Here is a 24,191-nt window from a genome sequence, read left to right as displayed (position 1 = left end):
AGTAACGAATATTTTACGTTAGCATCAAGTAACAAGTAATTTTCCTACTGTTTGCTTGCTTTCTAGGAAACAAGGTTGTTAGTAAGCATCTTGTTGGTGAAATTTAAAGGAAATTTAAAGGAAAAAAGAAAAACACATATTTCATGTTTGTATTTTGTATTTCTAAAAATCATATATGTTGACCTAGATTGTGCTGAATTTATCTGCCTTGGAAGATTGATAAACTGTCCATCTTGCTGTGGCTAATGCTACTTCTATTTTACATGCCACTCATTTACAGGACTGTGTATATATTCACACTGTTTGAAGAAGTGACATTCTTCAGCAGCTAATTCTGGATATGCACAATGTCTGCTTCTATCTAAAATCTGAAACTTTTCTGGAATAGTTTATTGGCTGTTTTCATGAGCAATTTGCAGCTCTGAAGGACAACTGCTGAAGTGCTAGGAATTTATGAAACGCAGCATACGTTACCAGCTCTCAGTGCAACTATCAAAAATAAGTGGAATTTCAAATGGAGAGACTATGGAGAGGCTACATTTTGTAATGTTTGAAGTACAGCCAGGCTCCAGCTTCAAGCCTACCCAACATTAATGGGAAGTGTGGTAGGAATTCTGTAAATGGTAACACCTTGAGACACTGAATTTATTGTTTGTGCAGCTGTGTGTACTTGGAAATCAGTGTCTAAATGCTACAAGTCTGCTGTACACTTGAAATTTAATTGAGATCTGATGAACCCAAACCTCAGACTTATTTTGTGATACATGCTATCATCAGAACCATTCCAAAACTCTGTTGTGCAGTAAACCCTTTAGCACAGGAGTCTCACATTTGTCTGCATGTGGTAATAGTACAGAGTGAAAGGAGGGCAGATTTTAAGTCTACAATTCTATTTCTATTTTTTGTTTTTTCCTAGTTTTAATATTTATGATGGTGCTGATAATGTCAATGTTGTTTTAGTGCAAATTTGTTGCTAAGGAAAATGTCTTTAACAGTTTCTTAAATGTGAATTATTAATTAAGTAAACATACATTTGGGGAGTTCTTTAATGATATATTATTTATACATAGTTTGTAGCATCTGATGATCAGATAAATCTGCACATTATTGTGACTATTTGTGAACCTTGACATTTGTCTGTTTAAAATATATTTTGAAAAAGAAATTGTGTGGATACATTGGAGGATATTCAGAGTGCTACATTAAGTTTAACTTAACTTCTGCAAATACTGAATACAGCTAAAGCATTAGCCTTTGTAAAGGAAACCTTTTGCAAGACAGAAACATGTATGTACACAGAAATGCTCCTGGCATCAGTAAATCTATATTTCTTTGTGCTGCTGTTATGTTTCTGTATATTGAAATGAATGTCAGCATTTCAGCTGGAAGCAGGTTTTACGGTGTCCTGAAATACTTCAGTTGTTTAAAATGGGAATCTGAGAGCTGTAGTAACAATTATTGTACTGTTATAATAACGTAAGTTATACCTTCAGTGGGGAAATCGCATAGAAGAAGCAGAGTGCTGCAATGTTGATAATCTAAGCTGTGGAATTGCTTCAAGTGGGAAAAAAATGCAGAGAATATACACTGATTGTTGATATCATGTGTATTGTGAAGGTATTAAATAGCACTACCTCCATAGAAGACAGGAAGACACTAGTTGTCTAACGAGGAGGATCATTAAATCAGAGTTTAAGCTTTCCTTTAACAACAAAAAGAGGTCATGTATTCATGATATGTTAGAGGTGGTGTTAGACTAGAACTTGCAAAACATTATTTTTGTTTGCATTTCTGCCACTGATATGCTGTATTTCCTCATTACCGGCCTGCTTCCTCCACCTTTCTAAACCTGATCTTCCCTTTTCTTTTTTTTTCTGTTTAATTTTTAAGTTCTTGAATAGTTGTTCATGTTCTGGCATAAAATTTTCCTTGGGACTGCTAAATTCTGTCATAGACTTTTTGCTGGTGTATTGCCTTGTGGTAATCCAGATATTGGAACCTAGCTGGCATGTAACACAAAGGGTTACGTGGCATTACTAGTGTTATGACCAGAAATCAGTGCTTTTTATGTAGTAACCTGTGTAAAAATGTTTTGGTGCTTATGCTATCCTTTGTTTTTGTATCTTGTCAAGATTCTTTGCTTTGACAAATAGAACTGTATACAATCTATGTAAATGAGTCCAGATCAAATGGAAATCGAAATATACTATTCCTGCATTGGGGCAACTTCTAAAAAGCAGTACAAATTTCCGGAGGGCTTCTAATAACTAAAGGATCTACGGAAAAATTTTTTTTTTCTTCTGTATGAGATGCATCTGTTATCTTTCACATGAGAATCATACACAGAATTAACTTCTTATAACAATGAATTTTTTTGGGTATAAAACCAGGCTGGCATTATGAGGAGTGCAGTCATCTGGACCAGAATAATTTGTCTTAAACCAAAGAGCTATATTCTCATATCCCCTACAGCTCCCCCCACGCCATGCATTGATACAAGAGATGTAAATACTGGAAGTCCAACAGCTGAGAGAACATCAAACTTTTTCTTCTTGAAGGAGATATGATCACCTCCCTCTCTCCCCTTTAAACATCCATTTTAACTTAGGTGGTTGGCATTCATACCCATTTTCATTTCTTATGCAGCCTCCTAAAGTCGTAAACTTCTTCATGGATTATGATTAACATTAAAGCCACCAACAACTTGATATACATTATGGGTTACTCCAGTGGCATGCTCTTCAATACACCTTGAATAGAAGTACAAAAAATTTACTTAAGCTAAAAAGTTTTTTCAACAGTAACTATATGAAAGTAGAGAAGCAGGAAAGGTAAACATAATTTAGAAGAATTCAGACATACTGCGCTGAATGTTCGAGGTCCGTATCTAACTTGCTAAATTTTAAAAATATGCAAAAAGGGAAATATCTTCATTTGTAATACATTTTTCAAACCTGTTACAGAACATTGTTCCAAGTAAGTACGTTAAAATGGTATCTCTCTTTTTCAGACAAGAACAGGTCAGTGTTCTGTATCAGAACATACACATAGCAGAACCAAGATTAATCCAGCCGTACGAACATGTCATTAAGAACTTCATCCGAGAGATCAAACTTCAAAGCACAGAGATGGAAACTTTGGCCATCGCAGTAAAAAGGTATAGTGAGTTGTGTTTTTAGTTCAGTTATGCAGTTACTTTTTTCTCTATCACACTTTGTTGGGTTAAACTACTGGGAGTTAATATCAAAATATGTCATGTGTAGTGTTTCCATAAACTGAGTTCAAAGGTTAGTTTATATACACACACATGTGCATAAGCACATAGAGCAGCTTGCAAATGATTCCCTGTTCATATTTTGGATAAGTCCTGGACCAAATTTTTGCAGGCTCTGTTCTTATGTTTAATGTCTTAAAACATTTTGACTCCTCTTCTTTGGCTGTAACTTTGAGTTTTAGCATACACGCCCACTATACTTTTATTTTAGAAACCATATTTTTGCTTCTTCAGCTTCAAGGGGTGTATTTACCTATCGTAACTACTTGGCATCTGTAATCTCACATCATTACTGCCAAAACCAAACAGATTAGCTCAGGACAGAGATCTTGTATGTGTGGGTGATGCAAGTTGCTGTAATTATCCTTTTGAAGTCTCTTCATAGGATAACCAGAGGGACCTTTTATCTCTGTAACTTAGATTTCAAAATGCAGATGTGATATATTCCATACTAATCATCAGCTGTCAGCTATTATTTAAAATCTAATTTGCCTGTATCTTCAAATTAATTTGTGATTTTGGTTCACAACCATACCAGCTTCACGGTCTGGACAATGTTAAACTGTTTCCCTGTCTGTCTAATTTGTTTCAGCTGAGGTAGGCAGATGTGTTTCACAAGTCAGAGGGCAATTCCTAAGAGAGTATTTACTTTTAAATTTTAGGGCTCAGGATAAAGCGGCAGTTCAGCTCAGTGAGCTGGAGGAAGAGATGGAACAACGGATACAGGCTGCAGAGCATAAAGTTAAAAAGGAAGTGAGTATTTTGTATGTACAGAATTTCATAATTACCAAACTCTCAGTGGTCTTAAGCAGGACTGATGGCCAGGTGTGTTTTTGATCCAGATGGGCTGACTGAAAGCTTCCGAAGGCAGGGCCTGGATGAAAAGAAGCTATCCATGAGATTGAAAACATGTTCTCTTAATGCTTTCCCAAAGAGGAATGGCTGCTCAGTTGTAATAAACCATGAAAAAAAAGTCTTTCTCTTTTGTGAGAATATGCTGGCCTAGAGGAATTTATTTCTTGAGACCAGTATCGGAAACAGATTGGAGTGAAACACCTTTCACCATAAAAGAATGGAATCTAGTTCTCCTAGTAGATGAATTTATGTAGAAATTAATGCTTAGATCATTTGTTCCTAATTTGTATATCTGCCTGGAGCGGTGATCTTTCTTTTCCCCATTCTCATCCTGCAACTATATTTTAGAGAGCTATAGACACAAGAGAGGGTAATTGTGATGACAGTGTGTGAGGGCCTGGACCTCCCAAAGTTGATGGGAAATTTGTGCTCAAGTTTTAGCTGTTGTTTCAACCGGCTTGCAGTCTTGATAGAAAAGTACAAGAATCCTCTTCCCCTTACCCGTTGAAAGATATGTTAGAGCCACATATGGCTGTGTAATTCTGAGCAGAAAGCAGTGCAGTAAAACCACCCTACCTGTGTTGTCTGCTTCAGGTTGAACTGTTACTAAATTCACATAAGATAAACCTAACTTTATAATGTGTACAAGAATAACAGTTTGTGAAAGTGTTCCAATGTGGACCTAAGAAATGCATTAATTGAAACATATACTATGGGCATAATTACTGCTTTGTAGGACATACAATATACTATATATTTGTTATGTTTTTTTTCACCAAAGCATTTGCAGAATCAGAAGCAACATAGTGCAGTCTGCGAACTTGCTGATTTTAAATAGTTTATGGTAATTGATCTGTGAAGGTAAACTGTATTCTGATAGATTTGCTTCAAACAACATCTTTTTCTACGCAAGAGGAAACACTCCTAGCAAACCATAAAAGTCAGTTGTTTTCATAGAAACAAAATATAATGACATAAAAATGTTAAAGATATCACCCCATGTGTAACTAATGATAATGCAACTCTCAGTAGAGACAAATTTATCATTTCCAGAGAGACTAAGTATTTATGTCTAGAAAACAAATACATTTGCTCTGGAAAATTTCTGTTTTGCAAAAAGTGGTAAATCACTGAAAAAAGCCCTGAAGAATTTTTCACTACTGTAAAAAGATGACTAGGATGCGTGTATTTGCTCACTCTGAGAACATACACAGTTATGTACTAGCATTATTTAAAACCGCATCTGCTATGTATTATCCACATCTCGTCTGTGTTTCTTGATCTAAAAAGTCCTCAAATTGTCACTGAGTTGCATGGATTGCGATTTCACTGTTCGCACCTACCTATAGATATGAAAGATGGGCTGTAACTTGTTTCACACAGCACTTTTTTAATATTCACTCCTAAATGTTCCCTTTAGCTCATAGCTCCACATACTCCACCTCCTAAACCGCCCTGAGAGTAAATGTAAGATATTTACTTTGTGGGGTTGTACTAAGGCATTAATCTTAATGCCTGTACTCAAGGCCATTGTTTGTCAGAGTGATCTCACTCATGCCACCGTGACACCTGCCTCTGCATGATAGTATCTGCAGGTTGAGCCTATCCTATATTTTGTTTCTTCAAGGGAAGCAAATAGTTACCAAACAATACTTAGGAGTCCTAGATAGGTGCCAACAGTAAGAGAATCCAGCTTGAGCTGATTACGTTGATTATCGTTTTAACACACGGATGTCAGCATCACCTACCGGTAGGCACTGAATTCTGAGCAAAGTCCATGTCTGTCTTCTCCATGTGAAAACTCAACCTGTCTCACTGGCACCACGTATCACTGCTGCATTCTGGTTTCTTGTGTTGTGAAACTGTGCACTGAAGTCCCTGGGGAGTGACTGAAGTGAGTTAAACACATGCTCATCTATAGCACACGGAACATACCATTCTTCTCATTGTGCTTAATGTAACTTCCTTTCAAAATCTCTCTGCTTTGATTAAAATAAAACTCAGAACAGTGTACTTGGTTTGATATTCAGACCAAGTACCATATGAAACTAAAGATGCTGTCACCAGCATACCTTTTACTGAATGTGGGCCTGTAACATTCCAACACTTGCAAGTGAAAAAATTTAAAAGAAAAACAGAAATAAATAAGTGGCACAGTAATGCTATTACTAGCATATTGTATGCCGAGCCATAGAAGGCTGGTTTGAAAAAAAGGATGTAATGCCCTGATTTGTGTGCAGGTGTGTATGTATACATCTATATATGCAATACACACTTAAATTTATGTACAAGTAAAATTTGAACACTTCTCTTTAAGTGTTGGGTTTTTTTTAAGCACAGAAGACTATGACATGAATAACAAACACTGAATTGACCCATATCTTTGCTTCTACCTTACTATTTTATTTCTATGAATATTTTATAAGTGGACTGCAATTACAGAATCAGAATCTGTGGATCTTAAGGAAGGGGCAGGTTGATGTAACGGAAAGACAAAGTTACACACATTAATCTAAGGGGAAAGTGTGTGGTTTCCAAACTGATGAATGCATTTTTTAATAAACATTTGAAACCTGTCTCAACTTTTAATGAGATTAAAAATATTGCAGGAGAAGCGAAAAGCTGAAGAAGCACTAAATGAGCTGAAGCGCCAGTATGATACTGAAGTTGGGGATCTTCAGGTGACAATAAAAAAACTTAAAAAGGTAAGTGAGTTGAAGTCATGGTAAGAGTTTTTAAAGTGTTTTAAGAGATGCTGACCTTATGAAGTGCCTTCCCCAAGATGGGTAATCATAATTGTAGCTTTTTAATTTAATGTGTATTAGTAAATGGCAACTGCAAATATTTTTTTAGGTTGTGTTGTCATTCTGTGCTGTTCTATTCATTCTGTGTAATTTACTGAAATACTTAGGAAAGGGACCAACTGCTAGCCAAATTCTGTTGCTGAATAATTTTCTAGGTCCATCAAGTTGCTAACACTGCAGTTACCTACTCTTGTATTTGATACATTAGAAATAGTCTAATATATTGCCTCTAAGTATTTGTATTTTATAGATTTAGATGAAATTGGCAACCCAAATATAGTAATTTAGAGTAATATATTGCCTTTTAGCAGCTAGTGCATTTCTCTCAAATGTTAATGTTAGAGGTGGGTTTAAGCTGTAGTTTTAAACTGAAATTACTGGTGGAACTAGTTATTACTAGTCTGAACCTAACTCCAACCTGATCTTTTAATCTGATACCTAAGCATAAGGTAAACTGAAATCTCAGATATGAATATTGGTTTGGGTTATTTTGTAATTTGGATTTAATTTTGTCATTAGTTTTTGCTGTAAGTTTTACCAGAATTATAGCGACCAATGAGGATATATTTTTGTTTCTTCATATTGAATTGCACTTAAAAGAGCATTGATAGAAATGGGAATTTCTCACAAGAACCAGGAGAGCTTGTTGTACAAATACTACTCAGGAGAGATAGTATATAATTTTTTTTTTTAATGTTAGTGGGGATACACCTGTTTATACCTTCTCAATAGCTGGCTTCTGTGTCACTAGTTATGCATATTCAACACCTATGGAGTGCAAAATGCTCATTAAACATTTTTTAAGTATTGATTTAAAAAATTGTGTAGAAAGCCAGTGATTTTTGGAGTAATGCTGCCTACTCACACAGTTGGAAAACTCTGGGTTTTAAAAACTTCAATAGCTGTAATATGTTTTAGGAGTTATTTAATATGATTTCCATTGCTTTTTGTGTACTTTGAATCAGAACAGTCAGTAACATACATTAATTGTGCATTTTTTTATCCTTCTAGCTGGAGGAGCAATCCAAAAACGTACATCACAGGGAAGATGTGTTTGAACTGAAAAAAAAAATACATGAAATGTTGCTGGTAAGAGATGATTATCATTAACATATTAATTTAGCCTCAGTTTTAGTCTCTGCAATACAGATTTTTATTTTTTTTTTACATTTAGTACTGGTAAGCTATGAAATAAACTTTTAAAGTTGTTGATAAGTGTATGAGTATCTTTAACTTGGGAAAAAACCTGTTCTGTAGAAATGCATACACATTCTAGGTATAATGTTTAGAAATGGCTTGAGATGATATAGTCCCCATTTTGTGTGACTGAAATGGAAAAATAAAAATTTAGTGGTTCTTGCATACTAATTTACTGACTTCTCTGTTGATTTAGAGTTCTTTCATTTTCTTTCCCCCTCTATGCTCAGATTTTCTAGTGTTTCATTTTTATTTAATTTTGATGGTTTTTATTTTACCATTATAATATGTCAACATTTTATGCAGGTCACTATGACAGCTAACATCTAATATCTTCCTTTTTTTAAGGAAAATCAGAAACTTAAGAAAGATCTTTTAGAAGCACAGACAAATATAGCTTTTCTACAGAGTGAATTAGATAGCTTGAAAAGCGAGTATGCAGATCAAACTTTGAACACTGAGAGGTAAGGTACTTCTACACGATAATATTTTCACCAGGGGAAAAAAATCTGTTGTCTGATGTAGTTATTATGTATGCGGTTGGTAACTGTTATTTTCTAAATTTGCCATAGATGAGAGGTACACACTGGGCACCATACAAAGTATGTCATGACTACTGTTCACACTTCTCTTGTCAGGTTTCTGAAAGAGCAAGTTCTGGATATGATGTGAACCCTCATAATCTTGCAAGAAAGCCCATTGATTTTACTGGGACGTCAGGAGTAAAAGTTATAGCATCAGGCAATTTTTTCCTCCATGACTTGCAGTCAGATGAATGTCAGTATGAATATTAGGGAGAATAGTTTTGGAAGCCTCCCACATCAGTCTCAACCAGTTTTTTCTAAAGTGAATGAAAGCTGCTTCTAGATATTCATTTAAAGGAGCATAAATGACAGTTTCATTATATGGTTATCTTCAGATAACACAAATGATATTTCAAGGGGAAAGGAGGCAGTCCATATGGTTATTTTGTAGATCTTTTATTTTTCATTCACAGTCCTTGTTGAGATATAATGGCAGAGATCAATGAAGTTTCCAAGTGATTTTACTTTGCATAAAACTGCTTTTAATGTATTTCAGTGTAAAAGTATACATAGAAAAACTGTATTCAGAAATATTTTGAAACTGTATCTTTTCCCCACTATATATTTATCACCTCTCATATGTTGACTGTTGAATTTTGTCCTCTGCCAAAAGCAATATTATAAAAATAAAAGAGGATATCCTGTAAAGTATAACTTCTTGCGTTTTTTTTGCAGAGACCTAGAAATGATCCGAGAGTATACTGAAGACAGAGATAATCTGGAAAGACAAATTGAAATACTTCAGTAAGTTGTTAGTAATTCAGGTTTTTATTAACAAACTTTGTCCCAACATATTCAGAGGTAAATGTTTCTGTATGCAAAAGGCCGGGATGAGATTTAGGAAAAAATACCAAGTAAAAATACTGAAATGGCCTCAATTCTCATAGAGGGTACTGTGGTCAAGTCTCATAGAAGGTACTGTGCTACTAACTCTACTGTGTGACCGAGCCACTAACTCTTCATTAGTTTTTCTTTTTTTTCTTAGCCGCATTGACTTTCATTTCTTTATGATAAGCTGAATGAGATTTGAGTCTGTCCATGCTATTGTAAAAATTATTGCTTGGCTCCTTTTTTTATTGACTTTGCTTCTCCAGTGACTCCCTGTCTTCTCGTTATGTGGGAAGTACTAAGTGTGTGCAGTATTATACAAGGGGCACACAGATTTTTGCTTTCGAGGAGGGTCACAATGAATAGTTTTTTTATATCTTTAGTTAATTTCTTTGTCCTGAACGTATTCTTTCTTTCAAGCAGCTGAATCACATCTGTCCTTAGAGTCATCTCAGCAATACTTAAAGGGTAGCCACTTTGTATTTCAGAAATGGCTGTACCGGTTTACTACCCAGTAGCTGTTTTTTTGCAGCCATTCCCACAGTGTCTTTTTTTCCCTCAGCTGACCACAGACCATGCTACAAAAGTGAAACAACGTTTCCTAGGCTGCTATTGGAGGCTACAATTCACACTGCTTTTTTCACGTACAATCATTTGTTTGAGTATACGACAACACATTTCTAGTTCCACATTACTTTTTAGTGTTTATCTAAAGAAAAACAAAAGGTTGTTTTGGTATTTTGTTTTGTTTTGATGTTTTCAATTTTTCTTTGTGATAAGTTACATCATTTTTAATGTTTTCTTTAGTCTACTCCTGCAAGTTAAACTGTGTTTCCTTGTTAGATCGGCTAATAGAAAGCTACATGACAGCAATGATGGTTTAAGAAGTGCACTTGAAAACAGTTTCAGCAAGTACAACAGATCACTGGTATGTATTTATAATTTTGTTATGTTGTACTAGAAGAATTAACATGCCAAATGTTTTATTCAGTGGACTCACTCTGAGAATATACTTGTGTAGTTGACTTTTATTAGATTTTACTTATGTTTTGTGAAATAATGGAGTTCTGTTAGAGCACAACTACTTCCTGAGGTGCTTTGGAAAGTAGTTATTTTTTTAATATGCAAAGGCCAAATGTATCTGATGAGGTGACTAAATCAGCAGTTTCTCTTGCACTAAAGGGAATATGTTTGTATTGTGTATATGGGAGTGCCCTACCACTGAAAACACACTTTTTCAGAAAACTCCTTTCTTTTAGTAGCAAGGTCTTAACCTAATTTGAACTTTTGTCCAGGCAAGTCACTGTGAAAATGAATATCAGGCACTGCTGATAATAGGGACCTCAGTCATACCCTTCTGGGATATCACAACTGTACGGGGATCTGTGGCAACAGATGTAACCTGCCATCCTCCAAACCAGAGAAAGGAGGGCTTGAAAGTTACAAAAAATCTACTCTGCATTGCCATTTTGCAATATTGGGAAACCTGTTAAACTCCAAAACTAATGATCAGGCAAGCCCTTACATCATCAGGAAAGCAACTAACTGTTTTAGAACGATGGGGCCAGAATAATGGGCCCACAGAGACAATACTGGCCAGGAAGGAGGGAAACAGTGGTCATTGCCTGTTTCCAGCACACCATATCAGCGAACGCGAGTGCCTTTTGCTGACACAGGCTACCAGAGATTTACTGCACATGCAACAAGAGATACCATTTCCTTCTGCCATGCCCTGAAACATAAGGGAGGCAGATTACAGAGAAGACAGAGGAAGCTGTTCCCAGTGAATAAATGTGTAGAGGGACAGCAGAATGTACGAAATACTTTTTAGTGCTATTGGTTCAGATCTCTCCTTCTCTCCACTATCTCACTCAAGAACCAGGAGGAATCTCTACTGAAGCTAGCTCAGCCAGTGACATTTCCCTTTTCACTTCAGTATCAACATGCCGTTTTTCTAAATATTATTTTTCAAAGTTTAGCATTTCAAAGTCTTCAGGTGTAGTCAATTAAATTGGAATTTCCATTGTCTTTTGTGGTTGAGTATGGCTAGCAGGTTCAGTATTGAGGCAACATTGGAGCCTAAATGCTATATGTAATGGGCCTTTTGACATCCAGTCCTATATAAAGCATGAGTTTTAATTAAAAATAATATGTATGAAAATACACAGTAGTAATTTTGATGATGCACACTTTTTTCATGACAAATCTAGATGCTTACACTGTGTTCATCAAACTTATTATGCATTTGCTATGTATCTGTCACAGCGGTTAGCAAACACCTCACCAGGAAGTACCATTTCTAGAAGCAGTCCTAAATTTAATGGTGGACAGTCTCCTCTAAACCCACGGTATGACAGGTAAGCCAGGTTTGCTTTTATTAAGTTTAAAAAGACTAGGGCATCACACTTGTCTTAGATAAGCAAATATTGTTAAATAACAGAGAGAATAGTTCTGCCTGATGCAGAAGGAATGTGTGACCATAGCATATCATCCAAAGTATACTGAAGTCAACAGGAATCTTTTCAATGACTTCAGAAAGCTCAGGAAAACTCTTTTCAGTGCAAATCATGAAGTTATGGAGAGTTCAGACAGCCTCTTGTTTGGTCTTGGACTGTTTTGATTCTAGTTTGATTCTCAGTCTCCTCTCCGAGAAACTATATAAATCTACCAAGGACCTCTGTTAGCTAGCTTACTCGGTACTTAGGAAATAAAACATTTTTGGTCATAGCTTCAGCTTGTATGTCTGGTTTTCCCATGTAATAATTATTACAAAGGCCTAATTCTTCAAAAGCATAACCATCCTCATCTCACACTGACATATAAGACTAGTGAATGCACTTGGATATTAATGGGGTAAGACCCACAGAGAACAGTAAATTATCTAAATGCAAATATCAGATGGTCAGAGCTACTTTGGTTTTGTACTTACTGGATGCAGGTCATTGATCAGAGCTTCCTCAGATCATTGCAGAGACTCTCACTGAAGTCACTGGGCATTGGATCCAACCTCAAGTGCTGTAAATCATGCTATGTTTTCACATTTTTTTTTTTTTTTAAAACAGCTGGAACTGCCAGCAAAAATGTGTGTCCTTACTCAATTGATAGATTGTTTTGTCTTACTTTTCTTTCAGTGGTACTTCAAACTCTAGAGAGATGTCTGTTAGAGTTCTTAGTAGTCCGTGTTTTGCATTTTGCCAGAGAGATTAATATCTTTGGTAGGGATTATATTGGCTTCTGCTTCACACTAATAATATCCCCATTCATTCAATAGTGTTACTCTTATTCTGCTGTCTCCATGTGAGATGTGCTTGCTGGCTGTAACATTTTGCTTGTCACAAACTGATTCCTTCTGCTGAATACAGATAAAACCAATTCCCCTCTGTTGGACCCCCTGCAAATTTTGAGAGGCATCCACTACTAAGTTGCATATTACATTGAGTAATTTTCTGAAGGGATAACCAAAACCTCTCTGGAGGCTTATATGTTGTCCTTCTCTGTGAATATTTATTACTACCTGCCACATGGTGCAATCCTTGCATTCCCACAAAAGTGAGAAATGTAGGCTACTTTAGAAGAAAGCTTATGTGGTAGGAATAAAACTTCCTCTTAACAGGTGTCACTTAGTAGTATCGAAAGACAGAAAGAGATGAATGTTCCTTTTCAGTACTTTGTCTGTCTCCTGACATCAGGTCAGCATTAAGAGATACTGATTTGCATTTTAACATGTTTTAAGCAATTTGCATTAGTAGGTATACTTTTTCTTTTTTTTAGCTGTATCATACATCTTGGTCTCACTTGCTTTAAGCACATACGAAATTCCCAGCATTGAATTCATGCTTCAGTGAGGTTGAAAATTGGCTACTAAAGACCTTTATTTCAGGGAATGCCTGACAAGCGTAACTTTGTTATAGCATGCACCCTTCCTCTGTATTTCAGTGGTTTGGTATAGGCTAGTAGGTGCATGAATACAAATGGCATGGATGCTGTGATATCCCACAGCACAGATCACGCTCATTCATGTGATTATTCATTAGCCTGAAAGGATGTAAATTAGATGGTTCTGGTTGTTGTTGCATGGGACAGTGACGCCTCTCTCATCCCTATTTGGACACTTGCAGGGGGAAATTGTATTCGACTCAGTAACAGCTTCATAATTTGGTGATTCTCCCCAGTGTACTCTTCTGTGGTGTGTCTTTGCACTGGGAGCTCCCAGCCCCTCTGGCAGCAAACTATCTTTACGAGGATTGATGCTGACCTTGTCTGTTCTAGCAGTTTAGTGCTTCACATCCATTCCCAACAGGACAGAGCCAAACTGGTTCTCTCTTCTCCACTGTGACTTGGAGACCTTTTCTACCTCACTTTAATTTGTGCCTGTCCCTGCCTTGCTGCAGGAGCAGAACAATGACTGTAGACATAGTGAACTTTTTTAAAAGATTGATTATTTTAAGATTCACTCTATTAATCTTTCTTTTCTGTAGTTTCACTCACATAAATAAAAACTGAATTGTTTTTCCTGTAAGCCATACTGTCATTGCTGCATCCATTTAAGTATTTTTATATTACAGCATCCAGAATGAAGGAAAAAAAAAAAAAAGCCTTTGAAGGAAGGGCAAGGGGAAAGAAAGGACTTTCATGTAAAACCTTAAGTTTTGCATAGCCTACCAGACTGTAAGACAACATGTTTCAGTGACTTCTTCCACCATTACTGATCTCCTGAACTCAGCTACCCCCTTTTCTGTATTTATAGCTTTTACTTATTGGCCTGTGTGCCTCTGTGAGCAAACGCATTCATTTAAATCAGGTCCTTTTATGTGTCTTAGAATAGGCCAAAATTAGCTAAACCATCAGCTATCATTTTCTGCCTTTGATGTCTTCATAGTATGTAATTTTCTGAATCTTTTTTAAACAATTATTTTTTCTGTGTATGAATAAATAGACATTCTTACTGAGACTCGGGAAGTCATCTTCAATAACATAGATTATATAATTTAATCTGAGCATCCTAAGAGATAAGATTGAAAAAGAAATTATTTAGAAAGGCAAAATAGGCGTTGACATATGTCTTAAACTTTATAGTTAGCATTTCTGAGTATTGACTATTCCAGAATGGCTCAGATTTTGTTGGGAAAACCAATTGTGAAATAATTTCTCCCCCCCCCCACCCCGCTTCCAATATTTTCTTATTAGATCGTCTCATTCTTCTTGTGTGGATGAAGATTATGATTCTTTAGCCCTTTGTGATCCTATGCAAAGGATAAACTGTGAAGTTGACAGCTTGCCTGAGAGCTGTTTTGACAGTGGTTTGTCTACCCTGAGAGATTCAAATGAGTATGATTCAGAAGTGGAATACAGGCATCAAAGGATTTTTCAAAGGTCACAGTGTATGCAAGAAAGCTCTGGTGGTGATGCTTCTGATACAGATGTAAGTGCCAGACTTACTCCTTCTCTGAGAAACACCTTTGGTTGGAGACAAAATTAGTTTCCTGTTTTTAAAATGAAATGGATCTTTGCCCATAGGCCAGTTATTATTTGGCTTATATGCATGTAAATAAGATCAGTGACAATTTTTTTGAGAATGCATAAATATTTACTCCTCTTTAAAATAAAATGTTTGTTTTGACATTTTTGATAGATTTTTGAGGTAATAACTTTGTTTTTGAAATACATGTGGTTTTTTAAGGTTGTTAAACAGCATGCAGACAGGAGCCCATTTTCTAATGATTAAAAAGCAGATACTATAGAAGTAAAATAGGTTTCTGTTCACTTGCTCTTACTATGCTGTGGCAGTGAATGAAAAAATCACATATATGAGAAAAAGAATACTGTCAGTGCATACATTGACTTACACAGTAAGTCTCAGGGAATTTAGAAATGTAGGAAGGTGTTATTGTGTCCATTTTATTGTTAGTAAAAGGGAGAGCTTTACTGATGACTACATAGCAAGACTAGTGTCAAGCACAGCAGAACACAGGGGTTTTTTTAAAGCAGATCCTTTACTGTGCATTTAGTAGAGCCTCTGCAGTTGAAAATCCTATGAATAGTGCTGATTACAGCTGTGCTGTATTTAATTTAGCTTGAGTAGTAACAGCATAGAGAGTAATGTCTTGTAGGGAGATTCTTAATTTTTGTAAAATAAGCTTTGAAATAAAGTATTTATTGTAATTATTTTTTTTAAGATGAAATTTTCCATATGGAAATTAATTTGCTCTGTCTGGAGACTGTACTGAAAGCATGTATGCCAAACAGCAAACACATTTAAGGACCAAATGTAGGCTATAGTAAACAGCAAATGTGAGTAAGAACAGAATAATCACAGTATTTCAACTAGAACTGCACAGCTCTATTTGGTCATTTATCTCTGTTTAATCCAAACTGTTAAATGTTTTAAGCAGTCTTAGCTGTGCCTTTCTAAAAAAGCATACTTTTTTCACCAGACCTAACACACTAGCTTGTACTTTCAGGTTCCAGAGATCAGGGATGAAGAAGCGTACAGTCCTGATAACAGCAGCACAGTATTAGACTGGAAGCCCTCACGACCAGTAAGTCGAAGCAGCTCAATTGCTTCAACAAGGAAATACATATCCGCTCTCACCCCGCAGGTAACCAGTTCTTTAGCAAAAAAAGAAGTGTTTGATATAGAGAATACTTTTTATGAGCGTTGAAATAGAGGGGTTCTTTTTATTTTCAGTCAGATGCAACTGAATGTACTCCGAAATACCCCAGTTCAGAGAAGGCTTACAAGATTGTTCTTGCTGGAGATGCAGCAGTGGGAAAATCCAGTTTCCTTACGAGACTTTGCAAGAATGAGTTTCGAGGCAATACCAGTGCAACCCTGGGTATAGTTGTTGTTCTTCTTAAAATGCTAAAGTGAATTTCGTTGCTGTTCTGCAGAAGTGGGTGAAAAGATTACCCTCTGTGATTGCTTGCCAGGGTTTCCTGAATATACACATGCAGATTCTTAGGCTGTGAGATCTCATTGAGTACTAAAGCTTAGAAGTGCCTAACTGCTGTTTGGAGTGGATAATAGGTACTGCTCTAATTTATTTTCTCTTTGCAAAGCACAAAGCCTGTTCCTGAACAACACAGAGCACCAGAAAAGGGAGTTTCAGTGTAATAAACTTAGAATGTGTGTATGATCCTTTTTGCATTTCTCATTGCTTTCTTGTCTTCTCAGCTCTTTCCTCTGTCCTTAGTACTTCATACTATCCTTTGATGTTTTTCATACTATTTTTTGTCTCCATTTCTTCACAGTATTATTGAAGCCTTGGTTTAAGTGCAGCTGGAGGGATTTCTGACTGACGTGTATATTATTATAGCTGTCAGCTAACAAACTTGCCTTACTGATTCCAAAGACTGAATTTTTGTCTTCCAATCAAATCACAGTTATATATTTGTTTTATTGCCCCTGAGTCGGGATTTTTGTTCTAATTTATCTTTTTCCTCCTTGGCATTTGAAATAAAGTCTGTTTTACAAAACATTTTCTCTTTTTCCATAAAACTGTTTAGCAAAATAAAGCAGAGGGAGATCTTCTTGTTTGCTGGTCATAATGCCAAATTTGTATCAATGCTTCTGGGAAAACGTGTGGGTAAAAACATTTCTTTAAATGTTTGTCTAAAGAAAAATTAAATACGTTCAGGGAATTATTGCAGTTCAAGGCTATGTGAACGACTGAAATCTGATAACCTTTTAAAAGAGATGAATTTTGAAATAACTTGTTATTTCAAACATATATGTGTCATATAACTGTGTTATATGGCACATAAGTTTTCATTTTCTGCTGGCTTTTTAAGGTTATTGATGTTTTTCTTAGACCATACACATTATCCTTTTCAGGTGTGGATTTTCAAATGAAAAGACTAATTGTTGATGGAGAACCTACAGTGCTACAACTGTGGGACACAGCTGGGCAGGAGAGGTTAGTGATTCTCTCTGCACTTACGTAATTTCGGTTGTTTTGTTTCTAAAAGACGTTTGCCTTTTTTCATCTAGGTGAAAAAAATTCCACTAAAGATTATATGGCCCTATAGTAAGTCAGTATGGCCATATGTAAATGTGTATAAACAGATGTGATTTTGCTCTGCTGAGACCCCAAGACAGGTGGAATGTTTATTTGTTAGCTTTGGTGATGTCTGAGGTACACTTTTCTCTCTGCAGAGAGAAATAGTCAAGGTTTACCACAGCATTAATCATTTAAATCGATATGGCCCTCTCTTGCAATACAAAAAGATGGAGTAGATGTACATTGTTTCTTCCATTTTTAGTCTTTAGCTTTCTTTGTTGTTACAGACCTGTATTTCTGAGCAGGCTTTGTCTCAGAGGTTCCCTTCCCTTCACCCTCCTCTCCTCTTCTTTCCTTGAAAGTCCCGATCCTGATTTACATTGCATTTAGTGTATGAAAACTTCTTCCCAAAGACTTTAAAAAGACTTATGGCAAATTTGTACAGATTGCTGAATGTATATCCAAGTTTCTTCAAATTATTTGTAGAGTTTCCTCAAAATCCTATGACATCCTTACTTGAGAGCCATTACAGCTTTTGGGGCTTGTTAAGAGGTTAATCTAACACCTTGGAAGCCAGTTTAATCTGTTCATTGACCAAGACTTGTATTGGGCTGTATGTGTTTACTTTTGCCTGAATGAGTGATTATGAGAAGTAGGTGGTCAGAGGCCCAATCATTCTCCTCCCACATAATAAATTTATGAAGAATATTTTAACACATAATGTAAATACCTAGTTGCTGTACTTGATTGTTAAGTAGATTGTGTTATGTTAATGGCAAAGATGACTGTAACTGATGAATTCATTTCTGGAATAAGTTTACTGGTTTCATATTTTTTTCAAATGTAGCAGAGTAACCTCCTCAATTTATGTAGTCATATGTAAGTTAAAAAGCCTTGCCACCTAATCAAAAGTCCAGTGCAAAGCAGATTATTTGTAATAGATACACTGTAGATTGTTTTGATAAACAAATGTTGATTGCTGTTTAGGAGAGAATCCTGTGGATCCTTATGGAGCATTTGTAGACCTGCATCAGGAGTTTTCAAGAACTACTTATGAAAGAAACTATTAGAAAACTCATCTCATAATGTGGAGAGAATCTTACTCAGTAGTGCAATAAAGTAATGCTGTGTTCTTAAAGATGTTAAATTGAATTTTTTTTTGACAATGTGGCCTTATACAAATCTGTTTTTTCTGAAAGATTCCGAAGTATTGCTAAATCTTACTTCAGAAGAGCAGATGGTGTCTTACTGCTATATGACGTAACATGTGAGAAAAGCTTTCTCAATGTGCGAGAATGGGTGGATATGATCGAGGTAAGACCCTTAAGTATATACAACTTACAAACTATGCTTCGCTGCATTGTTAACCTTATTATTTATAAAATTTGAATATCTGTATATTGGAATTAGCCAGACTGCAGTCTCTCAGAGAAGTAAAAGCTACATCAAAGTCCTAAAGGTATAGTGATGTATTTAGTTAGTGTTAAAACTGATACTTCTTTTTGTATAAAAGGGTATTGTGTAATCACACTCTTCCCATTCACTTCCTTTCGAAATGAACATGAGACCCCATTTCAGATACCCTCTTGTGGATGGCTTGAGTATTCCTTGGAGTCTTCGCATTTTAAACCAATATGTTAGAGTCTGTAAATTAGCTATAGCTCAAGTGAAATTTTCAGTATTTCTTTCTACTATTACTTCTTGTTTCTTTATTTGAATACAAATTTGCATTTAATGAAGAGGGTTTTTCTTTTGTACCAGAGGTGTTTAATAGGAGGGAAAGTGATAAGCCAAATCTTTAATTCATCTTCTGAAAGCCATTTCTTTCAACCATGGTATAGGAGTTGGTCACTTTTCCCGTAGGAATTTTGTTATATAGCATCTGGATACAGTAACCATTTCCATTAGATTAGCTTAACACATGAAATTCCTTGTTGGGAAACAGGGCTTATGGGAATGGAAGCACATCTTTGCAGGCTGATGTTTAAGCTGGCTGCTTAAATATCATGACTAGCTCATGAAAAGTTCTCAGCATGACTTTAGTAATTTGTCATTTTTTGTGATAGTGCGCAAGATTTTTTTTTTTTGTGGGAAGGCAATCAGTACGACATGATGATGCTGGTTACTTTTTTGTATTCTGAGTGTTCTAGCAATAAGGAAATAACATCCTCTTTACAGGATGCAACTCATGAGAATATTCCAATTATGATGGTGGGAAACAAAGCAGATCTCCGTCAAGCTGTTACAGAACAAGGGCAAAAATGTGTGCCTATAAACTATGGAGAAAAGCTGGCTATGGTAAGGTCCAAGTCTACCTCTTTAGTATTAAATAGTCTTAAGAACTTTAATCTGAAAACCATGTGAGAAACTAGTAAACAGAAGTCATTTTCTGGTCATTTGTTCAAATCTAGTAATTAGGATTCATGAATACTTTTCATTAAAACGATCCTATTTTGATGCTGTTTGCTGGGCTAAATCACATCTCGGTGTCCACTGAGCTGAACTTCATTATTGGCTGGGATAGTCTTCTCAGTCTTTATGGTGAAAAAGTGGATGGACTAGGAGGCTGAGTTTTTCTGCTGCCAAAGAGAAATTGCCAGTGCAAATATGAAGCACACTAGTGAGCATATGAGGCTTTTCACCTGGCTTGTGTCAGTCCAGCTTTTGAGTGGAATACTTTTGTCTTCAAGAGACTATCTTGTATTCCTGCCATGTCTGCAGAAAGAAAAAAGGAACTTTCTGCTATAAACAGGAGTGTGGACAAGTTTTCTGAATGTGTTTTTATGGGGGATGAGGAATGCACATATCCCATATTTTGCAGGAAAAAAGGTAGAGTCTTGAGTTGCTGAGTGCTTGCACAATTGGTTGATTATACTGGGGCAGATATCATGTCTGTTACTTATGGAATGATATTTCTGGTTAACCTAGAATATCAGATGCTGTAGTTTATGAGTAGTTAACAAGCTGGATTCAGCTACCTGTCCTAGCAACTCTCTTCCTATTTTGCAGTCTTGTGGACAAGAAGATTGAGTTTGGACATTAAGCCTACGATGTGTTTTTTATTCAGTTCGTTAATTCAGACTATACTGAATATAAAAAAGATACAATTAAAAAGCAATTACTGTTTTTTTCACAGTACTAAAGTGAATATAGTGGAGAATGAAGAGTACCAGAAGAAATCCTGTTCATTTAAATGTGTGTCATCTTTCTTTGTGTTATTGAGTAAACCATTTGTAATTGAATATACGTATTCACATGGGAACCATTTCAGATTAGTTGGCTTAACATTTTATTTTTACTCACAGACTTATAATGCTCTATTCTGTGAAACAAGTGCTAAAGACGGATCTAATATTGTAGAAGCAGTTCTTCATCTTGCTCGGTAAGTAGTCATATTTCCATTTTTGAATAAACACATCTGAGTGTATTTTAGAAAAAGGACATTAAATGTGAATATACATACAAAGACACATGCACATTTAAAATTGTACCAACATCAAATTCAACAAACAAAATTTAAAAAAGAATACCATGTTAAATCTTTATAGATAAATGAAGACAGGATTTATTCTTAGTTTAATCAAGTAACATTTTTGCTTGCAAATGTTACAAAACTGTCTCAATAATTAATATTTAAATTAGAGCCCAGTTATGGAGCTCACAGTATTAAAACCCATTTGGTGAATGCATTACATTTCTTAATAGTACATGGATTTACTTTCTTAATTCTTTCTTAAATTAATTTCAAATGTGTATAATTCTATGTTTAATTAATTCTTAATTCTTTCACATATATTAATATATATTCAATTTTATTACTGATCATCGTAATCCCACATATTTTATTTGATGTACCTTTCTCTAAATTATTTAAAAGATAGAATTTCTGATTATATCAATTTAACAACCTGGTATTTCTGTGATAATGTGTGAGCCAAACATTACACTTCTACTACCTTTCCAAACCGTTCTTGGTTACAATATAATTTTGAAGGGCTGATGGTATGTAATGCATCCTCAGCCTCTGATTTTTCAGTTTAATACATGGAGCTCAAGGCCAGAATTACAAACCATATTTGTGTGATTTTTGCAGCAGCCTAAGGCAATAATCAAACTTTTTGACATTTGGTCAGTATTTGATTATTCATTGTTAAAATGCTACTGATTAACGTGGTTTGAATACAAAATACTGGCTTTCTAGAGAGGGTCATTGCTTCTTCACATGGGACTTTCAAGAGCACCTGTATTTCCAGGAAAATGCATCTGTCAGAGATGCAGCAAGAACATTTATTTGTCTGTCAGTGTCGATGTGAAGTTAATTGCTGATTTGTTAAGTGATTCATTTCCAAGAACCTGGCCATGAATGCAGCAGTGGATTATGAAATTAGAGAACATACATAGCACAGCTGTATAACGTTAATCACAGTTGGAAAATTATCTCTAGTGTTTAAACAGGATAACTTTGTTTAACTGTTTCAAGGATAAAAAAATGTTTTGGCAGTTGGAGCCTCTCTTTTCAGAATCTCAAAAAAAAAAGAAAAAAAATTGGTGTTTTTCTTTACAAGGTTCATTGATCCTCAGATGGTCTAGATGTTACCCAGAACCTTGGTCTGGAATGGTTGGCTGCAATTTCTTTACTCAAGTCTTAGTAATTTGTGTTCTTTGACAGAAGCATTTAATTTTGAAATAAAAATTTCTAAATGAACATTTAATTACCATTATTTTGAATAATACAGTCTTCTGAGAGGAACTTAATGAATTTATTCTAGTAATATGAGGAGGACTTAAATTATTTTGTACATATCTGTATCTATATATATATATAAGAGCAAGAAATTTTAGAGCTGGCTTTTGACATTCTAGGGAGCCCATAGTGAGAATACAGATCAATAATCACTCATACATACACAACTTTTAAATCTGCATTTATAATAAAACATCCAACAATGTGCATTTTTCCTCTGAGGGTAAATTTATACTTGAAATTGAAGTTATTTAGTTTTATACTTTCAGCTATGAACATATCCTGTTTCTATGGTAATATACTGAAGCAAACAAATTAAAGAAAAATTGTCAAAAGAAAAGGAAAGGGAAAACAGAACATTGTGGAGTTATTACATATCAGAAATTATTATATTTCTATCACTAACTATGATTTGTATAGAAATATTGATATGATTCCCAAATTGGAAATTTATGAGACATGTTGATTCTGTGTACTAAACCCCATAGTTTTAACCATGCAATAGATGATGGTGAGCTCATGGTTTAGTGGGCATGGTGTTGTGGGGTTGACGGTTGGACGCGATGATCTTGGAGGTCTCTTCCAACCTTAATGATTCTATGATTCTATATACTGGGAGAAATGGAACACTGAACATGAATAGAAATATATTAAGTGCATTTTTTTGTTTGTTTGGTTTGTTTTTTTACAGCGAAGTGCGAAAACGAAGTGATAATCAAGATGATACGAGGTCAGTAACCAGCCTGGCTGGGACACCTGTCAAAAAATCGGCACTCATGAAAAACTGTTGCAATGTTTAAGTGACAGATATGTTTCCTGACCTAAATAACTTGTATATTTAAAAGAAAATTGAAGGATTTCACTAACGTGTTCTTTTTATTGTGGATTTATATGTTCGTGTATTTAGAAATTGCACATCATGTTAAAAATCCATACTCTACTTTCTGCTCATTCATATTTATGCACTTGCTTTGCCCCATAGGCTCTCTTTTCACTTTTCTTAAGTAATATAAGTCAATGAAGTGAGCTCAGAATCAATGCTACGGTAGTCACTGCATACAATATTGTAATATATTTTATCTTCTTTACCTGTTTGTTTCTTTATGGGCTCAATATTTCTTACATACAGAATATGATAATATCATACATCACTCATAGGAGAAGAAAAAATTACAGCTTCAATTAATTTAATCTCTTTTTGCTCATGTTGGCTTATCTAGTTTTTTGAAGGCCTTGAGTTATATGTTGATGAAACATTTCCTGAGAAAACCCCAAACTATTAAAAGGTTGCCTAGATCCAGGTAAAACCTGAAGTTCAGGGCATGAAGCAGAATGGTCTCTGTTGGGAGAAGACAGTGGCAAGTGCATGGAGTTCTGATGTAATTTTGCAAAAGTGGGTGAGTTAGAATTTATGTAATTTTGTGAGTTGGGGTTTGATTCAGATACATCTGATCCTGCACAGCTCAGAAGTGAAAGGAACATTAGCATGGACCATTACCGTTCAAAATTCCAGTGAGACTATAATACCTGTGATATGTAGGATTACTGAGATGAATTAATGATCCAATACCTGCCGGTTTGTTTAGACTAGATCATTATTAGTATTACAGAGAGATACGGGTTGTAATTTTTTGCTTGTATTTCAAATGTCTTCCATTCAGACACTAACTGAAGGATTGTAATAGTACAGAGGAGTCTGTTTTAATGGATATTCTTTATGCATTTTTGAAGTTTTAAACCTGCAGGTGAAAGAATTGCTGCACATGCACAAGCATCTGTATAATCTGTTCATTGAAAGAAGTCCCTGAAATGAACAGCAACCACTTACCTCGATGAGAATTCCTTTGCCTGATTTTAGGAAAATTCTGAGAAACTCACCAGTGGGTGGTAGCTTTAGGTGTCAGC

At 35.4% G+C, this 24,191-nt stretch overlaps 1 protein-coding gene across 1 annotated transcript; it reads left to right on the top strand.

Annotated features, from left to right (window-relative positions):
• The first annotated feature begins 3,128 nt into the window (after window positions 1-3,128).
• RASEF (RAS and EF-hand domain containing) lies at window positions 3,129-23,086 on the top strand. The gene is made up of 16 exons (XM_009328105.1): window positions 3,129-3,157; window positions 3,937-4,027; window positions 6,739-6,834; window positions 7,945-8,022; window positions 8,479-8,594; window positions 9,390-9,458; window positions 10,386-10,470; window positions 11,808-11,890; window positions 14,730-14,964; window positions 16,004-16,095; window positions 16,263-16,378; window positions 17,377-17,458; window positions 18,742-18,856; window positions 19,721-19,840; window positions 20,848-20,924; window positions 22,978-23,086. The coding sequence occupies exons 1-16, from the start codon at window positions 3,129-3,131 to the stop codon at window positions 23,084-23,086; spliced, it is 1,593 nt and encodes a 530-aa protein (XP_009326380.1).
• The last annotated feature ends 1,105 nt before the right edge of the window (window positions 23,087-24,191 follow it).

The sequence above is a fragment of the Pygoscelis adeliae genome, unplaced genomic scaffold, assembly GCF_000699105.1.
Source record: "Pygoscelis adeliae isolate BGI_AS28 unplaced genomic scaffold, ASM69910v1 Scaffold45, whole genome shotgun sequence".
NCBI lineage: Eukaryota > Metazoa > Chordata > Aves > Sphenisciformes > Spheniscidae > Pygoscelis > Pygoscelis adeliae.
The sequence above is the reverse complement of the archived record's forward strand: the minus strand, read 5'-3'. Positions and strand labels throughout refer to the sequence as shown.

Coding starts and splice junctions, on each gene's coding strand:
- RASEF (XM_009328105.1), top strand. CDS start 3,129: ATGGAAACTTTGGCCATCGCAGTAAAAAG. Junction 16,379..17,376: donor CAATACCAGTGCAACCCTGG/GTATAGTTGTTG, acceptor TATCCTTTTCAG/GTGTGGATTTTCAAATGAAA. Junction 20,925..22,977: donor GCAGTTCTTCATCTTGCTCG/GTAAGTAGTCAT, acceptor GTTTTTTTACAG/CGAAGTGCGAAAACGAAGTG.